We start from the raw sequence: 13,483 nt of genomic DNA, 5'->3' as shown, positions 1-13,483 counted from the left end.
GCAACCTTTATACCCAAGTGGTTTTGCCTATTTTTGGCCACACCTGCAGCATGTAGACGTTCCTGAGCTGAGATCAAATCAGAGCTGCAGCTGTGACCTACGCCGAAGCCATGGCAACACTGGATCTGAGTCACATCTGTGACCTACACCACAGCTGGTGGCAATGCCGGATCCTTAGCCCGCTGAGTGAGGCCAGGGATGGAACCCGCATCCTCATGACACTAGCTGGGTTCTTAACCGCGGAGCCACAGTGGGAACTCCTGCCTCTTTTCTTTTACCTTGCCCTGCCTATTTCTGCTTCTCTGATCTTTGTCTTGTGTTGCTTCTTTCCTTCCTGAGACACAGGAGCAGAAGGAAGAGGATTTTCCTGGCCCTGGGTTTGAAGTACCATCCATCTTAAGGGAATAGTGCCTTTCTTTTTCCTTCTCAACCCGAGACTAAAGCTCAGGGCTGCGTTGTTTCTCCTGGTAATTGTTTAATTTGAATTGAGTGGGGAGACATGTGCCTGTGAATTTGAGGGAAAACATGGATTGTGTTAGCCTCCTCATTTCTCGTTATCCACTGGGAGAGGCCAGGCTTTCCGGTCACTGCCCGAAATCGGCCTGCGCTGTGGCACAAGGATCTCACCGTCTCCCAACATTCCCGGCCCTGCAGAAGTCCTGTCTTGCTCCGCCCCCTCCTGCCTGCTACCTGCCTTGTGTCCCCTCCTCCTTCTGTCCCCTCCTCCTCCTGTGCCTCGTGCTGTGCTCCGTCACCCTTGGGAAGCGGTTCCGGCAGCTGCGCCCCAGACACCAGCTTCTTTCCCTGACGGCAGACAGTGGCTGCTCCGGTCTGTGCCACGCAGTTCAGCGCTTTTTATTTGTATCTTCCCCCGATTTCTCACCATCACCTGTCTCCCTGGCAACCCTTAAACATCTCCTGGGCAGCATCCATGTCTTCTATGTCCTGTATACCCACGGAAAATACCCAACATGTCAGGCTCTTGGTTTATATTGGTTTATTTTATTTATTTTTTATTTACTTATTTTTAAGGCCTCACCCATGGCATACGGAAGTTTCCAGGCAAAGGGTCTTGCTCCGTGGGTTAAGGTAGCCACCGGCCTGCATCACAGTCACAGCAACGCCAAATCCAAGCCGTGTCTGCGACCTACGCCACAGCTCACGGGCAACGCCGGATCCTTAACCCCCTGAGCGAGGCCAGGGGTCGAAGCCACGTTCTCATGGTTACTAGCTGGGTTCGTGACCACTGAGCCACAACGAGAACTCCCTATATTGGTCTGTTTTAGTATTTTCGCATCTTCTTTATCTTTATCCTTTTCTTTTATATCTCTCCTATTTGGGAAAGCCTGAACCCCTGTTCGAGAATATTCAAAACTGGGGAGTTCCTGTTGTGACTCAGTGGGTTAAGAGCCCGCCATAGTATCTGTGAGGATGGGTGTTTGATCCCTGGCTTCTCTCAGTAGGTTAAGGGTCTAGCATTGCTTCGAGCTGTGGCATAGGTCACAGGTACAGCTTGGATCTGGCATTGCTGTGACTGTGGCACAGGCTGGCAGCTACAGCTCTGATTGGACCCCAAGCCTAGGAACTTCCATATGCCATAGATGTGGCTGTAAAAAGAAAAAAAAGAATATTAAAAATCAGGAGTTCTCTGGTGGCTCCAGCATTGTTGCTGCTGTGGCTGAGGTCGCTGCTGTGGCGTGGGTTTGTTTCCCTCATCCAGGAATTTCTGCATGCTGAGGGTGCAGCCAAAAATACAAAAGAAAGAAAGAATATTCAAAATGTAATGGAACAACAAAACAAGAGCCTATTTTTGGAGTTCCCGTGGTGGCGCAGTGGTTAACGAATCCGACTAGGAACCATGAGGTTGCGGGTTCGGTCCCTGCCCTTGCTCAGTGGGTTAACGATCCGGCGTTGCCGTGAGCTGTGGTGTAGGTTGCAGACGCGGCTCGGATCCCGCGTTGCTGTGGCTCTGGCGTAGGCCGGTGGCTACAGCTCCGATTCGACCCCTAGCCTGGGAACCTCCATATGCCGCGGGAGTGGCCCAAGAAATAGCAACAACAACAACAACAAAAGACAACAACAACAACAACAACAACAACAACAAAAAGAGCCTATTTTTTGCTCAATTAAGTCTCTGGGGTAAATATCCAGGTGGCTCCACACGGTCCTTCAGGACCCTGGCCGATGGCGGCTCTGCCATCCTGAGCACTGGCTGCCAGGCTTCGGTGATTGTCATCCCAGGAGAACACGGGGGATGCTCGGGGCAGGGAGTGTGGGGGGGCAGGCCTGGGGTGGTGCCTTCACTTCTGCCCAGGTGCCATGGCAGAGATCAATCATATCAGGGCCACATCCACGTGTCACAGACTGCGGACCCACTGCCCAGCTGGCAGGAGATGGGAGACAGCTCCTGTCTTAGAAGGGACAGCGAGCATTCCCTTCCGTGCTCATCACACCCTCTGCTCCATCACTTTATCCCTTGCCTTCTACAGGAGCATTCTTCTTGAACTCGTTCTCTTGAGCAGAAGCATCTGAGAAGATGCGTTTCTGCAGCAGAGATGTCTATCACTTTCCTAGGCGGCCGTAGCAAGCAGTACAGACCAGGCAGCCTCAACCACAGAAATTACGGTCTCACGGTTCTAGAGGCTGCAAGTCTGAGGTCAAGGCCAGCAGGACTGGTTTTTCTCTGAGGCCTCTCTCCTTGGCTTGTAGACGGCTGTCTCCTCTCTGTGTCTTGACGTGGTGCGCCCTCTGTATGTGTCTATGCCCAACTCTGTTTGTAAGGAAACCAGTCATCGTGAATTAGCAGCCACCCACAAAACGTCATGTTACTTTCTCTACCGCCTTCAAGACCCCCCCTCCCAACACAGTCCCATTCCGAAGTCCTAGGGTTTAGGATTCCAACATAGGAGTTGGGGCGGGGGTGGGGGGCCACAGTTCAGCTCATCGTAAGATGACATCCAGAAGGATGAAATCCGGCTTTGTCAGCAGGAAAAACGCTCCTCTCTCTCTTTCTCTGTAGTGCTTTTACCTACCGCTTACCTGGCTAAGATTCTCCTCAAAGTTCCCTCCATGGTGCTTGGCCATAGGGCCCATTTTTTGGGTGGAGTTGGGGGGCGGGGCGTCACCTGCAGCATGTAGAAGTTCCCGGGCCAGGGATCAAACCACATCATAGCAATGACCCAAGCCATGGCAGTGATAATGCTGTATCCTTAAACCACTGAGCCACCAGGGAACTCCCCCATAAGGCCAGCTTACATCAGCTTTATTTTTTATTTTTATTTGTTTATTTTTGTCTTTTTGCCTTTTCTAGGGCCGCTCGCGCAGCATATGGAGGTTCGCAGGCTAGGGGTCCAATCGGAGCTGTAGCCACCGGCCTATGCCAGAGCCACAGCAATGCCAGATCTGAGCCTCGTCTGCAACCTACACCACAACTCACGGCAACGCCAGATCCTTAACCCACTGAGCAAGGGCAGGGATCGAACCCGCAACCTCATGGTTCCTAGTCGGATTCGTTAACCACTGAGCCACGACAGGAACTCCTACATCAGCTTTAAAAGGAGTGCTGAGGAGTTCCTGTCGTGGCACAGTGGAAACGAAACCAGTTAGGAACCATGAGGTTGGGGGTTCGATCCCTGGCCTCACTCAGTGGGTTAAGGATCTGGCATTGCTGTGAACTATGGTTTATGTCGCAGACATGGCTGGAATCCCACGTTGCTGTAGCTGTAGCGTAGGCCGGCAGCTGTAGCTCCGATGAGACCCCTAGCCTGGGAACCTCCATCTGCCGCGGGTGCGGCCCTAAAAAAAAAGAGGACTGAGGGAAAGGCACACAGTGTAATTTACCCTGGCCACTCCTCAGAGGGGGTGCAATGGCTTCCACCCCAGGAAGAAAAGGGGCCCCCGCTCCCGCCACCTGAGACTCTTTCTCATCCTTTCCCTGCAGGTGGCCACGTGGCTGTCCTCCACTTCGAGTCCCGCTGCTGTGTTCAGGCTTCGGGGCAGGATCCCAGCTGAGGGCTAGAGTCCAGGAACACAAAGCTGAGAGTGAAGCAGTGTCCCCTCTCCTGGAGCCCCCAGGCTGAGGGAGAGAGCCATCAGCAGGTACGACCGCTTCTGCAGTCAACTGGCCGGAGTCACCCCCGTGATAACAGCCCAGCCAAACCCGTGTCAGCATTTCCCCCATTTCTCTGGGAGGACGGTCCGGAGTTAATAGCACAGGGCCGTCCTCTGGTTCAGCAGTTCCCCTCTGGTGGATTTTCCACGAATTACAATGTGCCTAGAAACCCCTCCACTGACCTCACCTACATAGCACCCCTCAGCAGTCGGCTCTCCCCGCTTCCAGGTCAGGCAGCCAAGGCTCGGGGGGCGGGGGGGCAGAGGGGTGACGTCGGCATTTTCCCAGCTGCACAGAATCAGATCATTGTTCACGGGCTCTGCAGGTGGCTTCTTAAGACGAGGGATTTTTTTTTTTTTCCCTCAAATGAAATCTTAAGTGGAAGCTAAATATGTAAGTCAGACAAAAGCAGAGATGTTCTGGTTAAAGGAGGGGCACACTGCGCCCAAGGACCCAAACCCCTCCCGGGACCCAGAAGCAGCCGAGAAACGTCCCAAGGGACCCAGAGGAGGCTGGCATGTGGCCTCCAGCTGGGCGGCCCTGGGCTGAGCACAAACAATTACAGCTTAGCCGCAGACCTTGGTGGTCGGTGGAAAAGGTGAGAGGAGAGAGGCGAGGTGGGTCTCAGCTGAGTGCTTCTGTTCTCAGCCGTCGCAGCTGAGCGTGGGGGTGGATGGCAGGAAGCTAGAGGTTTGAGAAGAAGGGTGAAGGCTGGCTGCCTCCGTTCCACCTACTCCTGGTTTCAAGGCCACAATTCCAGATAGCCTTCTGTGTACGACTCCCGTTCTGCATCACTTCAGATGCACTTGGCAGCCTCGCCCAGTCTCGTCCTTGCCCCATGGACGTGGCCTGGCTGCTTCTGGGGTGAGGTCCATGCCGTCACGCTGGTTTACACAACAGAGTTCACCTCGGATCCCTTTTCCCCCCTTGTCCCCTGGCCCAGGGTTTCCCCTTGATGCTATCCACACCCAACTCAGAGTCGTGGGGGTCGGGGTGGGGGCTAACAAACCTTCACCCACTAGAAAACAAGAGCTGCTGGAAAACTACATCGCTGTCTTTTACTCCTGTGGGCCATCCTGACACATGGCTTATAGGTGTCTGTATGATACTTTCTCCCGTTCTGTGGGCTGCCTTTTTACTCTGTGTCCTTTGATGCACAGAACTTTTACTTTTTGAGGTAGTTGGATTCATTATCTATTCTTTTCTCTCATTGCCTGTGCTGTTTTTTTGGTCCTGCCCACAGCATGAGGAAATCCCTGGACCAGGGATGGAAACCTAGCCACAGCAGTAGCCAGGGCCAAAGCAACGTCGACACAAGATCCTTAACCCACTGAGCCACCAGGGAACTCCCATTGCCTGTACTTTTGATACCAAGCCCAAATTCACTCTGCTTGCTGCATGACAGGCCAATACATCCAGAGACAAGTCTTGGGGGTAAGAATGACCTCAATCAGAAAGCAGGCAGAGTGAGAACACGGTGGACTAACATCTTAAAGAACCATCTTTCCTCAGTCTGAATTTGGGTTCCTTTTATACAGAGGAAGGTGGAGGAGGGGGGCTGCTCCACTGTGATGCCAGCCAAAGGCTGAGCGGGACCTCTAATGGTATCTTGCTAACAAGGTCGCCTGTGTGGGGAAAGGCCCACTCTGACGCTGATCAGGGGCTGAGCAGAACTGCTACCCATGGTTTGCTAACAGCTGCACCCCTGCCCTGCCCCTATTTGGTGTCATATGCAGGAAGTCATCACCAAATTCAATGTCAGGAAGCTTTTCTAAGAGTTTTTACAGTTTTACTTCCTAACACGTAGGTCTCTGACCCATTCCTAGTGGAAATGGCCCCGATGCTTATCAAGTGATGAATGGATAAACAAAATCCATGTTCATACAACGGATTGTTACTCAGGCATAAACAGGAATGAAGTGCTGATGTGTGCTGCAGTGTGCAACCTTGACACATGCTGCTCAGTGAAAGAAGCCAGTCCCAAGAACCACGTGTTGCGTAATTCTGTTTGTATGAAACGTCCAAGACAGGTACATTCTGAGTGATGGAAAGTGGATTAGTGGTTGGTGGAGGCAAGAGAGAAGGGGAGATGGGAGGGACTGCTCGGTGTCATGCAGTTTCTCGTTGAGTTGATGAAAGTGTTCTAAAATCCGATAGCAGAGCTGGTCACGCAGCTTTGTGACTATACTAAAAAAGTACTGAACTCTGTATATATGTACAGATGGCCACTCGCATGGCATATGGACGTTCCTGGGCCAGGGATTGAACCTGTGCCTCTGAAGCAACCCAAGCCACTGCAATTGGATTCTTTTTTTTTTTTTTTCTGCTTTTTAGGGCCACACCAATGGCACATGGAGGTTCCCAGGCTAGGGGTTGAATCAGAGCTACAGTTGCCAGCCACAGCCACAGCCACAGCAACGCCAGATCTGAGCTGTGTCTGTGACCTACACCACAGCTCACAGCAATACCAGATCCTTAACCCACTGAGCGAGGCCAGGGATGGAACCTGCAACCTCATGGTTCCTAGTTGGGTTCATTTCCGATGCACCACGTTGGGAGCTCCTGCAGTCGAATTCTTAACCCACTACACCACAGCAGGAACTCCTGAATTAAATATTTTTTAAGGGTGAATTTTGTGAATTATATCTTAATAAAAATAAATTAAAAATTTAACCATTTTATGTGCACCTTTCTTAAAAAAGAAAGATTTGACTTTATTACAGCAAAGCAACTGTGTAATGATTGCAAAACTCCCATGATAAATCTATCCAAAAATAGGGCCAACTCACTTTTTTCATCTTCATTTTGTGAATATATAACATACATACAGTGAATTGCACAGATGTTCAGTGAACAGCCCAGTGACTATCTATGAAGGCTCTGTGAGGCTTTCGCCCCTATCAGGAAGAGACAGCATGTCTGTGCTATAAAGACTCACTCTTGGCATCTCTAAGAAACAAGACTTCCCACCCCCTCCCAAAGGTAACCACCACTCTGACCAGTGTCATCCTGGATTAGTTTTGCCTCTTCTTGAGCTTCACAGAAATGCAATTATAAACTGTGTCTGGCTTCTCTCACTCAGTGTTACGTCTATGGATTCGTCCTTGTTGTGTGGCACTAAAGCTCAGTCATTTCACTGCTGCTTTGCATCCTGTTATATGCAGAAGTACACTTTATCCATTCTCTTATTGATGACAGTTGGATTGTTTCCGGTTGGGGGCTGCTATGAATAAAAACTTCTTAATGTTCACATTATTATAAAAGGACAAAACACGGAGTTCTTACTGTGGCACAACGAGATTGGCAGCTTTGCTGGAGCACTGGAATGCAGGTTTGATCCCCAGCCCAGCACAGTGGGTTAAGGATGATGCCACAGCTGCAGTGTAGGCCTCAGCTGCAGCTCAGATCTGATCCGTGGCCCGGGAACTCCATATGCCATGGGGAGACCAAAAAAGGACCTTTCCTTTGAGCCTGTCCAAAGGAGATTCCATCTTAAGCTTGGGAGTTCCTGTCGTGGCTCAGTGGTTAACGAATCCAACTAGGAACCATGAGGTTGTGGGTTCAATCCCTGGCCTCGCTCAGTGTTAACCCTAAGTGGGTTAAGGATCTGGCGTTGCCATGAGCTGTGGTGTAGGTGGCAGATGTGGCTCAGATCCTGAGTTGCTGTGGCTGTGGTGTAGGCTGGCAGCTACAGCTCTGATTCGACCCCTAGCCTGGGAACCTCCATATGCCAAGAGAGTGGCCCTATAAAAGGCAAAAAGACCAAAAAAAAAAAAAAAAAAAAACACAACTTAAGCTTGGAAGTCATTATTGGCCATCCTCCCTGCCCCAGGTGAGGTATCCAAAGCCCCAGCCCACCCTTTGCTTCTCATATACTTTGCCTGGGCAGATGACTGTCCCAGGCAAAACAATAGGAGGAGGGTCAGATCTGCCCAGACATGTTAGGAAAGCAGAAATTTCACAAGCATTTGGCTGAATTCATGTCCTAATATCTAAATGTTGAGTAATATAAGGTAAAAAAAAATTTTAAAAACCCAAATAACTCTTTGACTCATCTTTAAATCTCTTGAGGTGTCCTGAAATCTTCTTTGTTCTCTTAGGTTTATTTAACTGTAATAACTTATAAGAGAAAAGAATTTGAAAATGGATATATATATATATATATATATATATACTTTTTATATAAAACTGAATCACTTTGCTATACACCTGAAACTAATATGACTTTGTAGATCAACTATATTTTAAAAAATGAAAAACACCATCTGAAAAAAATTTTTTCCAGTAGAGTCAAAAATGAGGCTTGCCCAAGAGAAGGCTAGATTTTAACTTGGCCAATACAAACTCTTGCTATTTCCTCAGCTGAGGAGTGAGAATTCGCAGACTTTCTGGGCAGACTCTCTGACCTTTGGAAGTCCTTGGACGCTGTCCTCTGATTGGAGCTCTCAGACTGGCCAGGCCCTGTGTGATGTCACTGGGCTTTATGAGGCACCTGGGGCTGCATTTTGAGCACTACCATGTGGGCAGGGTACCCCACACAATCAAGAATCCAGAATCCAGGCACCCTAAAGTCAGACATTTGGGGGGAAAAATCCTGTCTTTGAGATCATTGGGTGTAGATTCCTGCCTGATTCCACCTATGACTGAGCTTAGAGAAAACAGACTACAAAGCAGTCAGAGCAGTCACCCCAGTGGTAAGTGGGTGAGCTCAGTATGCTGAAAAGTGGGAACAGAGATGGGGTGGGGGGCTGTTTCCACCTAGAATCAATGGGAGCAGCGCATCAAATAGCTGGATCTTTTTTTTCACCCTTTGGTCTTTTTAGGGCCACACTCAAGGCATATGGAGGTTCCCAGGCTAGGGATCAAATCGGAGCCTCAGCTGCTGGCCTTCACCAACAGCCACAGCTGAAGCAACTCAGGATCTGAGCTGAAGCTGCAACCTATACCACAGCTCAGGGCAACGCCAGATCCTTAACCCAATTAGCAAGGCCAGGGATCGAACCTGCATCCTCATGGATACCAGTCAGATTTGTTAACTGCTGAGCCATGACCAGCTTTTTTAATAGACCTATGCTATCACTCCCAGAGGGACTGAGCATGTGGAAAGGACAAAACAGACTTTCACATTTTTCCCTGTAGCTTTATCTCACAAGTGGGAGCCAATGACTTTAAATGATATTGTATGTTTTATAAGCATTTTTTTTTTTTTGTCTTTTCTAGGGCCGCACCTGCAGCATATGGAGGTTCCCAGGCTAGGGGTCCAATCAGAGCTGTAGCCACCGGCCTATGCCACAGCCACAGCCACAGCTACAGCAACGCCAGATCTGAGCCACATCTCCGACCTACGCCACAGCTCATGGCAACGCTGGATGCTTAAGCCACCGAGCAAGGCCAGGGATCGGACCCCCAACCTCATAGTTCCTAGTCGGATTCACTTCTGCTGCGCCATGGTGGAAACTCCTTATAAGAATGGTATGCGTTTTGATGTTAAATAATCTTATGAATATCAGTCTTGAGAGTTTTTAAAAGGATACATTTTATCTTATCAAAGTAGATAAGTGCTGATATCAAAATGATTCTGTCTTTAAAACACTGAAAATTGAATTCAAGCCAAGTGGATGGTCTATAAACCATCAAAATATCTAATACAGCTTCTCTTAAATTCTTCTGGTTTAGGAAATATTAAAATGGACCTTCAAAAATGCTAGGTTTACAATGAGAAATGTTATAATTCAGAGTTTGCTTTATGGATCCTTGACACTTGGGGTCTGGACAGCTCTCTTTGGTATTTATTTTCACCATAATAATGTGAAGAACCAGGAGAAGAAAATCCAGACGAAAGGAAATCCATTGATTTGGTCCCTTGGGGAAAAACTGCAAGAGCAAAGTATCCATGGCTCGATGCAAATACGAAGACCCCGTGAAAGGCTTAATGAAGATGAAACTGAAGAACAAAAGCCAATTTCTGTATTAGGTAAGTATTTTGATTTCCTCTGTTAGGCATTTGAAGGGGAACATATACCATAAATTAATATTTGAAAGAGTAAGACAATGTCCTTTTTAGAGCAGTTCAATTTTATTTTATTTTATTTTATTTTATTTATTTATTTTGTCTTTTTGCCTTTTCTTGGGCCACTTCCGAGGCACATGGAGTTTCCCAGGCTAGGGGTCAAATCAGAGCTACAGCTGCCAGCCCACACCACAGCCACAGCAACGCTAGATCCGAGCCGCGTCTGCAACCCACACCGCAGCTCACAGCAATGCCAGATCCTTAACCCACTGAGCAAGGCCAGGGATCGAACCCACAACCTTATGGTTCCAAGTCAGACTCGTTAACCACTGCACCACGACAGGAACTCCTAGAGCAGTTCAGTTTTAAAGTATGAAATATTACATACACTCACAGAAGAAAGAAAACAATTAAATAGGTTTGTGTGTATTTACCACCTAAATGTCACAGTTTTTTATGTAGTTTGCTATATTTGCTTTCTGCATTTCAAAGAAATTTTAACAGTAAACACTTCATCTCTTGTCCTGCTCTTCCCTGGATATCGTCCTCATTTTCTTTATGTATTTTCTTTAAGCAAAATCTATAATATATTTTTAATGTATTTGCAGGTATTTTGCAGTGAATTGCAATGCTGCTGTGTGTATTGCTTTGTTTCTCTTAGGTAAACACCTAGGTATGGGATGGATGATTCAGGTGGTAGGTGCCTGCTTAACCTTAAAGAAAATGACAAACCATTTTCTAAAATAAGGATGCCAGTTCATATTTCCTTCAGCAGTGTATGGGAATTCCATTTTGTCCACATCTTGGCCAGCACCTGACGTGGTCAGATTTTTAGATTTTAGCCATTCTAATGGGTGAGTAATGATATCATCGTGGCCTTAACGTGCATTTCCCTATGACTAAGGATTTTGAGCATCTTTTTGTGTGCTTAAATGGACACACAGACTTTTTTTTTTCCCATAAAGTGTCTCTCCAAGTCTTCTGTCCATTTTTTAAACTGAGATGTTTGTCTTCTGATTTCTAAGACCTTTAAAATATAATCTGGATTCAAGTCTTTTGACCTGCAGGTTGCAAATATTTTGCACAAGTCTGTGCCCTGTCTTTTGATTCTTTTTTTAAATTGAGATATAATTGATATATAACATTGTATTTAAGTGTACAACACAATGGTTTTATATATGTATATATTGCAAAGTGGTTACCACAATAAGTTTAATGAACATCTGTCATCACACAAAGTTACAATTTTTTTTCTTGTGATGAGGAAAAATATCTACTCTCTTAGCAACTTTCAAATCTATAATACAGCATGCTAACTATAGTTACCATGCTGTATATTTTCATTCTCTTCTGCATGGTTTCACTCAAGAAGCAAAATTTTACAAATTCCCATTGTGGCTCAGTGGTAATGAACCTGACTAGTATCCATGAGGACTCAGGTTCAATCCCTAGACTCGCCCAGTGGGTTAAAGGATCCAGCATTGCCATGAGCTGTGGTGAGGGTTGCAGACATGACTCGGATCCAAGTTGCTGTGACTGTGGTGTAGGCCAGGAGCTACAGCTCTGATTCAACCCTTAGCCTGGGAACCTCCATATGCCACAGGTATGGTCCTAAAAAGATAAAAAAAACAAAAATGAAGCAACATTTTCAATATCAATGGTCAATTTATCACATTTTCTTGTATGGGTTGTGTTTTTTGTTTTTGTCTTTTTAGGGTCAAAGCCATGGCATATGGAAGTTCCCAGGCTAAGGTTCTAATTGGAGCTGCAGCTGCTGGCCCACACCACAGTCACAGCAACTCGGGATCCAAGCTGTGTCTGTGACCTACACCACAGATCATGGCAATACCAGATCCTTAACTCACTGTGCGAGGCCAGGGATCGAACCTGCAACCTCAGGTTCATTACTGCCAGGTTCATTACTACTAAGCTACAACAGGAACCCCTATGACTCATAGGGTTTTTTTTTTAATTCATATAGTTGATTTACAATGTTCTGTCAATTTCTGCTGTACAGCAAAGTGAGTTCATGTTTTTCTGTTTTATCATAGAAATCTTTGCCTACCTCAAGTTCACAGATATTTCCTTCTATGTTTTCTTTCAGAAATTTACAAATTTTAGGTTTTACAATAACTCTATTTTGGTTAATTTCTGTGATGCTGTGAGGGAAGAGCTGTGCTCACTTCTTCCACCTCCAGCACCATGTGTTCAAAAACTTTCTCTTTCCCCTCCTTCCCCTTTGTCAAAAATTAGTTGACCATTTTTGTTGGCTCTTGTTCTGAACTCTCTTCGGGATCTTTTAAAAAACTGTTTTAGTGATGCTAGATCTTTTCCTTATCCACGTATATTTTAGAAACAGCTTGTCAATTTCTACAAAAAAAAAAAAAAGCCTGCAGGAATTTTGTTGTTGTGTTTGTTTGAACAATGCCCGTGGCATGCAGAAGTTCCCAGGCCAGGGATCCAGCCCATGCCACAGCAGTGACAACACCAGATCCTTAACCCACTGAGCCACCAGGGAACTCCAGCCTGCTGGTATTATGTTTCTTTTTTTCTTTTGTCCTTTTTCTTTTTTTGGTTGTCCTGTGGCATATGGAGTTCCAGGCCCAGGGATCAGATCTGAGCCACAGCTGTGACCTACACTGCAGCTGTGGCAATGCCAGATCCTTTAACCCACTGTGCCAGGTCAGGGACCCATCCCGTTGCACCACAGCAGGAACTCCAGGTGTTGTGAATGGAATTGCATTGAGTCTATAGATTAATTTGGGGAGAATTGATGTTGTAATAATATTACTTTAGCTGCATCCCACATATTTTAATATGTTGAATTTTCATTTTCATTCAGTTCTGTGTATTTTTATATTCCCTTTGAGACTTTTAGAGTATTTGGAAATAAATTAATTTCCAACAGTTTTGAGTAATTTTCTATCTTTCTGTAATTGATATCCAGTTTGATTCCATTGTAGCCACAAAATATACTCTATGACTTTGATTCTTTTAGGGTTTTTTGAGATTTGTTTTATGATCCAGGATATAGTCTATCGGAATCCCATCTTGCTTTGCTTATAGTGTTTTTATATTTATTTAGTCTTTTTCGTGTGTGTCTTTTTAGGGCCGCACCCACAGCACATGGAGGTTCCCAGACTAGGGGTCCAGTCAGAGCTACAGCTGCCGGCCTATGCCACAGCCACAGCAACGCCAGTTCCAAGCCACGTCTTTGACCTACACCACAGCTCACGGCAACACCGGATCCTTAACATACTGAGCGAGGCCAGGGATTGAACCCACAACCTCATGGTTCCTAGTCAGATTCGTTTCCACTGTGCCACAACAGGAACTCCTGTTGTATTTTTTTTGTCTTTTGT

General features: G+C 46.7%; 1 protein-coding gene across 9 annotated transcripts in view; it reads left to right on the top strand.

Annotated features, from left to right (window-relative positions):
• Window positions 1-13,483, top strand: part of GALNTL5 (polypeptide N-acetylgalactosaminyltransferase-like 5) — a 121,191-nt gene that overhangs the window by 49,931 nt on the left and 57,777 nt on the right. For 3 of the 9 annotated variants that reach the window (XM_021078622.1, XM_013983534.2, XM_013983525.2), the window contains 3 exons: window positions 3,941-4,098; window positions 5,919-6,141; window positions 9,788-10,085. In XM_021078622.1, coding sequence (XP_020934281.1) covers window positions 6,037-6,141; window positions 9,788-10,085 — 403 coding nt within the window. In that variant the 5' untranslated portion in view covers window positions 3,941-4,098; window positions 5,919-6,036. Of the gene's footprint in view, window positions 1-3,940; window positions 4,099-5,918; window positions 6,142-7,873; window positions 8,806-9,479; window positions 10,086-13,483 lie in introns of those variants that run through there. The other 6 variants (XM_013983528.2, XM_021078623.1, XM_021078626.1 and 3 more) reach the window with 6 other exon arrangements.

Source organism: Sus scrofa, chromosome 18, assembly GCF_000003025.6.
Source record: "Sus scrofa isolate TJ Tabasco breed Duroc chromosome 18, Sscrofa11.1, whole genome shotgun sequence".
In the NCBI taxonomy this organism is placed as follows: domain Eukaryota; kingdom Metazoa; phylum Chordata; class Mammalia; order Artiodactyla; family Suidae; genus Sus; species Sus scrofa.
Note: the sequence above shows the minus strand (reverse complement) of the source record. Positions and strands in the feature narration are given on the sequence as shown.